The following is an 8,462-nucleotide window of genomic DNA, read 5'->3' on the forward strand; positions in this document are numbered from 1 at the left end:
TATAGAAGACTAAGGTCTTCTTTATCCGCTACGATTGATTACAGCAAAAGTTCATCGAGGAGGTAAAATCCGTCTGCCGGGTAATGGTCATCTATATTCCCGTGCCCATTTTCTGGGCCTTGTTCGATCAGCAGGGCTCAAGCTGGACGTTGCAAGCCACGCGAATGCGCTGGCAAGTGTTCGGATTTCGGTTATTACCCGATCAGATCCAGCTGTTGAACCCACTTCTTATCCTCATACTTGCCCCGCTATTCGGATATGTACTTTATCCGATGTGCAAGAATTGTGGCTTACTTACCAAGTACGTATGTTATCGAAGCAGAAGGCTTATTTAACGGGAAAAACTAAAATAGGGCGCAGCCTTTTGGGTCTGTCTGTATAATATCAAGTTTCGAAAAATAACAATCGGTCCCTGCGCGTGGAACCAGTGTGGCAATTTTGTAAAAACACGACCAAACGATACAATCCTGCTGTACAATGGCTTCAAACACATTCTACGCTTTAGGATACCATATACAATAGTAACTGCTGTAATCATAATGAGCATTTAATGCTCTTATTAAATATGTGTTTGTGTGTTAGTACAAGTTTATACGTGTTCGCCTTGAAACGTCGACTTTTCTGCAAAATAAACAAAGCAAGTATGATTAAATCTATGTTCCTTAACTTATCTTCCTAAGTTATTCTTCTGATATTCGTAATGCTAATAATACGTAACAAATGACTTACCGTAAAGTTCGTCAGCTTTTAATAGGACTATTTTGGAGAATTTGTGCATCAGCCAAGTTACTACTATAATCTTTAGAGCCTACTTATTAGTACCTAATATTGATACTACCTTTTTTCAATTAATAAGACTAAGTAAGTAACTGCTAGCTCAATGAGGTTCTCATCTTGCCATTAATAATGATTTTAAGTTTATACCCCAAGCGCGAGGCGGATGACTAAGTGCCCGTAATAGGAAATCGTTCCTCTTGTTTTTTGCTTTTTATAAAATGTATAGACTCATAGTTACTAGTCAAACCTGACAGGTTTGTATATGTATTAAAAAGACGATGCAGAAGGTAGACAATAGCGACGATGTCCGTAAGAGAGACATAGTTTGGCGGGGAGCCCCCAAGCAACTGGTGTTTGATAGATTCTTGTGATTATTTGACCCACCATAAACAAAGTCATGAAGGGAACAGAATCATGCGATATACTTTATATTAAAGAATACAACGCTTTTTTTGTCCATTATCTCGATAGTGTTAGGCAGTTGAAACTGTAGAACGTGATATAACCCACGTAATTGCAGCACATGCTGTAGGACTCGACAGATCATACATTGTTGGATGTCATGTCTAAAGCACTATGATCCCGACTAAAATAAATAATTTCATTTTTATTTATAGAAATGTTATTCTAGGAGTTCTCATTTGATCGATTCAGTTTGGCACTATTTGTTTATGCAGGAATAAGCATGTTTGTCGTTAAACGAAGCATTTAAAACCGATATTTTTGGTTTACTGCAGGCCTTTGCAGAAAATGATCGTAGGCGGTGTCTTGGCCGCTGCATCGTTTATCGTGTGCATGTTCCTCCAGTTTGCCGTTGAAGCCCAAGACTCGAACGCAATGACTCTCATAAATACAGCTCCTTGTCAGCTTAAGGTTACGTACGACCTTGGAGATAAACATAATGTATTCGCACCCAAAGCAAACGGAGACTTCCTCAAAATCAACAGGCCTTACCCATATGTAGTGAATATCACGGCCACTTGTGGGAACGAGACACAAGGTCCACTAAACTATAAGCCTGATTTCTCCCATCGTGCATCACGTGAAAAACTCATTATGCTCCGAGGGGACAACAAGGACATTCAGGTCATCGACGTACGTGTCGTCTTTAGTGGGGTCCACGAGATATCAATCTTATATATTTTAGTAATTTATTGTAAAAATTACTTAGGCATTAATAGGTAGTCATCCATAGTGAATTATATTACGCCGACACTGAGATGAATCTGCTCAATGCTTTCAGCTATGAAAAAAATTTGCGGCGGCTTATAAGAGGCGCTGAAATGCGTGTAAGCTAAGTAGCTGCAGTACGTATCGAAAAGGGAAGCAACATGACGCGAAACAGAAGTAATCTAGACACATCCGTGTCTAGATTTGTCAATCAGTACATCTCTTTTTAGATTTATGCCCCAGCAAAAAAAGAAATGCCATCTGCAAACTTGAAAATCTTCTCCATTTAACGAACGCTATTTACTTTTATCTTTCCTTGTTAGAGCTGTTATTTAGAAGATGTAACACAATCATTGGAAGCGCCATCTAGTGGTCATTGTGAATATTTCATTATTTTGCATTAAAGTCATTTTAATGTGATTTATTCGGCTGAATAATATAGATCTTATGCACTCACTAGGGTGCCCACGACTTCGACAAGCATAGCTTAAGATACAATACTGACAGTATTTATGTACTTTTGACTAAAAGCTACAAAGCATGATGTAGATAGTACCCGAATATTGACGAGAAATTTTTTTTACTATAAATTGACATCCAGTTACGTGAACGAACGTAAATTGAGGTAAAAGACAAATCAACTCTGCCAAACTCTGCCAGGGGTATATCAGTTAGTATTTTTGCTTTCAAAATAGTACATTCGTCTTTTTTTATACCAAATGTTTATACTGTTGTTCTTTGCTCACTGTCTTCTCTCATTAGATTCCTGAATTGGGTAAAGGTGACGCGATAGACGTGAAAGTCTTCGCCGATAGAGAACTGGATCTAGAACTGATCAGCAGTAATGATGAGCGATTTAATCTGACGCGTCAAGAGGAACCCGACCTTGGCGATCTACGATTCTACCGAGCGGAACTCCAATCTGATGAAACGTATGTCAAGTTTGTATTTCCATATATTTTTTTAAACATGAAAACATTCTAACACGTGTCCACTTTCTACTTCCTTTTATGGCCATTCGCTTTCCAGTAGTTTTGAAAACCACTTATTAGGAATAATCATTTTATTAGATGTATACATATCAACACAAATAATATATATATATATATATATATATATAGCAGATAATGCATGCGAGCCATTGTATGATTGTTTTTTTTAGGAATATATCGATACTAATATGAATATTTAGTTCAATTCTAATACTAGGGTCATGTATTATGCGATGTTTGTCGTCCGCCAATCCAATAGATGTTTACTGGCGTGCACTACATGCAGTATGTGTTCTTCTTGTTGCATGTATATTAATAGGTTGACACTGCACTTTGGCTTGGTTGTGTGCAGTGTAAATGGTGTGCTATTTAACAACAATGATATAAATACCATTAAGGTCATTGATTAAGTTGCGGTTGCTTGTCTCAGTGACCGCATATAATCGTTGCTGAAATTTATATAACTTCACAAGTAATTACCTTTGGTTAAATACGTCGACTATTCCAATGGCTTTTGTGTATCCAATCGTGAACGCCCAAAACGTGAAGGTGGCCGTTTTAAACTTCTTCGAAGGCCTCGCAATATACGCAAATACTTTTATCCCCATTCGGATGCAATATTCATACTTCAGGTTTTTTCATTTGACCAGCTTGGCATTGTACCTTTGAGTACCGTTTCAAATATATTATATCAACTGTATAGGCACCAAATGTCAAATATCTGCTGTTAATTTCTTATAAATAGGAAAAATACGTTTTCAGTCTAAAGTAGAGGCGCAAATTTAGACACCTTGTGGTTTTGCTGTAAAAAAAAGTTAGCAACCCTATAAAGATTAACCAAATGATTACCATAGCCTTTATCGTAAAAATGTATCCATACAGTGGCATTGATTTTATACGAAAAAGTAGTGCAAATATCCGACAATGCGGCCTTTACCCAAGATCCCACGGGCCGTTTAAGATATACACCGAAGTTTACCATTATTTAGGATGCTGTTTTTTCCACGGTTTTTGACCACCAATATTGAAATCAATATTATACTGTTCGCAAGGTATGCTTTCATTAATCAGTTCGTATAAAATTTCTTTTTTGATTAGGTACACATTAAGATACTCCGACATGACCTGTATGCCCGGGAGGCTGCAGACGGGCGAAGCATATACTTTCGTTGTGACTAACAAAACCTGCACAATGAACCTGACTCAGGCGGCCCCAGCGATGTCACTAATGTGGCAGGCTCCACAGTATATATTAATTACGACGGGCGAGGTCCTGTTTTCAGTAACGGGTCTTGAATTTTCGTACTCCGAAGCGCCAAAGTCGATGAAGTCTGTGCTTCAAGCCGGCTGGTTGATGACTGTTGCCATCGGAAATCTGCTTGTGGTCATTGTTGCAAAGATTGGACTTGAGAAACAGGTACGTTCGGTATAGCTTAGGTATATGTTACTCTTGATATAAAAGTTTGTGAGCAAATCGTTTGATCAGTCTGTGACTAACAAGGGCAACGCAATGGTTATTTTTCTTGTAAAAAAAATATACATTCTTGTGTGCCATTGTTGACGAAATTTTTAAACTATGGCGGCTTCTCTAAGTCGCTCTAAGGCTTACGTTGATACTATTACTGCTAGGGTACGAACTAGCTCCAACCGTACAAACGTGTGGTCCACAGATAATCCCATATTAGGATTACACGTACATTACCTGCATGGGCTCGCTAATATTTATATAAGCGGAGGGTTGTACTGCTTCAATAGCCATATTTAAAATGTCCATAGCAGTGCATAATTAACCATGGCACGTACTGGATAGCTGAACATGGCATTCGGTTTCGGAGGATTTGTCGTCCGATTGGCCCTTCTGGTTAATTACTTGTAGCATCTACACCATTTATAGCGCGATTTTTTTGTTTGTGATGCGTAACTATATAACATGTAGAACTAACTGACTGTAAAAAGTACGCAGTGTTGTTGATCTAAGCGCACGATATTTTCTATACAAATCAATTATGTATTAGGGCGTCAATATGTTGAGGCTTCAGCGATATGCAAACTAACGTGCTCTTTAAAGTGTATACCGTACAACCTACAACTCTGTAATGATAGAGTTAACACTGGAAAGTATAACAGGTATGTTCTTATCCTCTAAATTATGATTCGGTGCTTTAAGAACAATAATCTCCATAGGCCCAAATATATTTTAGATAATTGCAGTTAGAAGGATATTTTGATCCTACTATAGTTAGTTTTACTCCGTTGAACGTGAATTTAGAACTAAGTTATTTCGTGCCAGGATAACGCAGGGAAGTGCGGCCAAAAAAATTATCTCCAGTTATAATTTTTTTTTCGAATTCAGGTGCACGAGAATAAAACGCTGGGGCCAGCGCTAGAAGCTAGATTTCTACTCGTAGGGAGTCCGTGATGATATGATGTGAAGTATATCTGGAATTTACAATATGGCACATAAATGTATTTGAATGCTATTGTTAGCTTATACACTCGAATGTTTCGGTACGTCTAATCAGAAGCATAGATTGTATTTAACAGTCTGCGCCTTCTGCGAACAACCTAGCTTGGCTATAATATATGCACCATATATTTTTCAGTCGACTGAGTTCCTGGTCTTCGGGCTAGCCATGTTTGCAGATATGATTTTCTTTGCTGTGCTGGCGTATTTCTACACGCCAAGTTCTGCGTTGTCCGAGATGGCTAGTCAAGAAGGTGAAATGTACGAAGTTTCGAAGGAGGAACTGTCAGCTTGAAAACACCGCGTCTGTCAACAAAGGCCATCTATTAGAACTCATGAAGTGCATCGTTGCATATTAAAATAATTGGCGTTGTGGCTTTGTTCTGTAGTGGATGCTCGTCCAGGTTATTTTATCTATTAGCAAGCATTAATACCATGTTTTTGCCACGTCGATTGCGTATCTGAGCCCGGGCCGACAAACGACAAAGACAATATTTAGAAAAGTGTGCGTCTCAGTAAAACTTATACTAATGAATGCTGCATGCTGCTGCTCTAGTTAACCAATAGTGAGGTTTTCAAAGCACCGTAAAATAATACTAACGCGTGCACGTATAATTTATCTAGCATAGTTACGCGACTGAGTTGGCATCTTGTAAATGTCTATAGCTGGCTATATTTATTTATAAGAAACGTATACATTATATATATATATATATATATATATATATATATATATATAAACGGCACCGGATATCTGTGTATATAATAAAGTAGTTTGTGTGACACACTTTACTATCATCTGAAGTTCTTTTATCTGTCTCATTTACATTAGATAGCAAGTTTACTGCTTGCATTGTTTTGTATCCTGTTGGTTCATGTATTTACAGCCTCTTGAGCTACTAGTTCGTCAATTCTTGACTAACGCATTAATGACAACTTTTTTTATCCAGCCACGATTTGTTTACGATCAATTCGTGCCTTTTAGATTTTATACGCACGTAGGATATTTCGTCCCAGTAGTAAAGGTCTGATTCCTGTTTTACTTATAACAGCGTCTGCAAGAGCACGTTTGTGAAATACAGAATGTAGAGAACGTTACCGAGTCACAAACGAACGCTGTTTCTATGCGATGATCTTGTTACATTTTTTATCGAAGGCATGTATTGAGATAGTACTGGCACGAACTTAGCTTAAAAGCCTTGCCAAAGGCAATAGACCTTACATGAAGTTTAATGCCCTCGAGGCATATTTTATCGTGTATTACTATGAAAAAACAACGCACAAAAGTTTTTCTGCAAACTTGTAAGCCTTGTCTACACCTTCAAAGCACATTTTGTAAATATAAGTTAAGTACGTTAATTTTACTCATATTTCAATTTTCCCGCCATCCAACACAGATACTAGATATAGAGAGGCTAAGTGCGGGCTTTTTGATTCGTATCAAATTTGTAATTGTCCTCAAAGTTCAAAATATATGCATTGACGCTTACATTTAAGGCCAAAAATCTCCGTGTCGTATATGATTGTATTCAAATTATTCCTCAACTGACACTTCGAATGATTCAGAACAAATGGATTCTGGATAATAAATGGAGCACTGCATTCATCACTGACGTTTCAACGCTGCTCAGATCAAGCGAAAGCATCAACTGTAGACCCTGAAGTTAAAGGCGCTATTCGAACAGTTATTCCTAAAAATAGGCATGAACTTGGTCAATGGAGGTACTTATGCATCCGAAAACTGTTATAATGTGCGAAGCCAGATAGGAGCTTAGAGTGAAGCGAGTATCATTATATATTGTGGGTGCGTTGCCAGACATCACGTAAATGATCAAGAGCACTGCTAATTGCTTTTGGCATTGTTCCGATATTTCTATGACTGTATATGATACTGAACGCTACAATGTTAATAAATAATAGTTAGAATGTTTTAGAGTCCACCTACTTTATTGACCCAAGCCTCTTATTATTACATCTTAAAATATTTGATCTGGGAAAAAATATATTTTTCGTTCAGTGCTCACGAAAAAGCGCACGTATGTTTGTAGAAAATATGAACGGTCTATGCGATATATTTTCTGTCCTGTCCGGTACGCAAGATGAAAAATCTTGCTTATCGTAAAATAAAATTAAACACATTGTTCTCAGGAAGCTATTTATAGTATCTCATATTTCCCGCGATAGAAAAAACGGATTCTAAGAACGATAAAAATCCTATTATAATCTGTTAAAGAACTCTGTTTTGTGATCACGTACCCAGGTAGCACCTAAGTGTTGAGACAGAGGTTTTAGAAGCGTGTGTCGTTTATGTTTTACCTATGCACAAAAATAGAGTACGTCTACTTATACCTAACTGTATATGTTGTATTTAGAAACTTCTGGTTTCAACGAAAGCTCGCTTTAAGACGCTTTTCTATACAGCTAGAAGCTTGAAGCTAGAGATATGGGCGTACTCTGAACCGTGCTCTTTGTCTATATGAAGTACTATCAATAGTGCAATTTCATGTTTCGTTGATTCTTAAAGGTGCTCTATTTGTCGCCACTATGTAAAGATTATAGTTAGTTCCCCAGTTACTTTTATTTATTCTTGTTTTACTGTCCTAGTGTTATAGGGATGAATATTATGGGGATATTGCTTGCGACCCGTACACATGGAGAAAAAAACTCATGCAGTGATTTTAATTATTTTTTTCATCGTTGTTCATAACAATATGCACAAGTGGGATCTGGTATCACGCATACATTCGTTGAAACGACCTCAGACATAGATAACGCAGCAAGACTCAGGCTACAGAGTTAGTATTTAGCGGGAATACGTGGTCTCGTACAGCTGTCAGCTTATCATGCTTCACATGTCAAATGCACTCTGTAATCTTCATTTATTGTTTTATTGACTGCAATCTCCAGTTATGCGAAACATAAGTTCCAGAGGCAAGTCTGGATTGGTAATTTCTTAAATTCGGTATATGCCTCTCTCATGGGTTACCTACCGATACATAGGTGCATGATGAAATCGAAGCTTACTGTTTGACTCATTTTAGAGCTGGCTGAATATAAAT

The 8,462-nt window shown here is 37.6% G+C and overlaps 1 protein-coding gene across 3 annotated transcripts in view; it reads left to right on the forward strand.

Annotated features, from left to right (window-relative positions):
- The window catches only part of LOC111264005 (solute carrier family 15 member 1), a 31,974-nt gene extending 24,626 nt beyond the window's left edge, over window positions 1-7,348 (forward strand). For 2 of the 3 annotated variants that reach the window (XM_022839576.2, XM_022839577.2), the window contains exons 7-11: window positions 45-301; window positions 1,515-1,872; window positions 2,710-2,879; window positions 4,038-4,356; window positions 5,543-7,348. In XM_022839576.2, the coding sequence (XP_022695311.1) occupies window positions 45-301; window positions 1,515-1,872; window positions 2,710-2,879; window positions 4,038-4,356; window positions 5,543-5,698 (1,260 nt within the window). In that variant the 3' untranslated portion in view covers window positions 5,699-7,348. Of the gene's footprint in view, window positions 1-44; window positions 302-1,514; window positions 1,873-2,709; window positions 2,880-4,037; window positions 4,357-5,292; window positions 5,368-5,542 lie in introns of all 3 variants that reach the window. The other variant, XM_022839578.2, reaches the window with a different exon arrangement.
- Window positions 7,349-8,462: the final 1,114 nt, after the last annotated feature.

The sequence above is a fragment of the Varroa jacobsoni genome, unplaced genomic scaffold (genome assembly GCF_002532875.2).
Source record: "Varroa jacobsoni isolate VJ856 unplaced genomic scaffold, vjacob_1.0 scaffold_812, whole genome shotgun sequence".
Classification (NCBI taxonomy): Eukaryota; Metazoa; Arthropoda; class Arachnida; order Mesostigmata; family Varroidae; genus Varroa; species Varroa jacobsoni.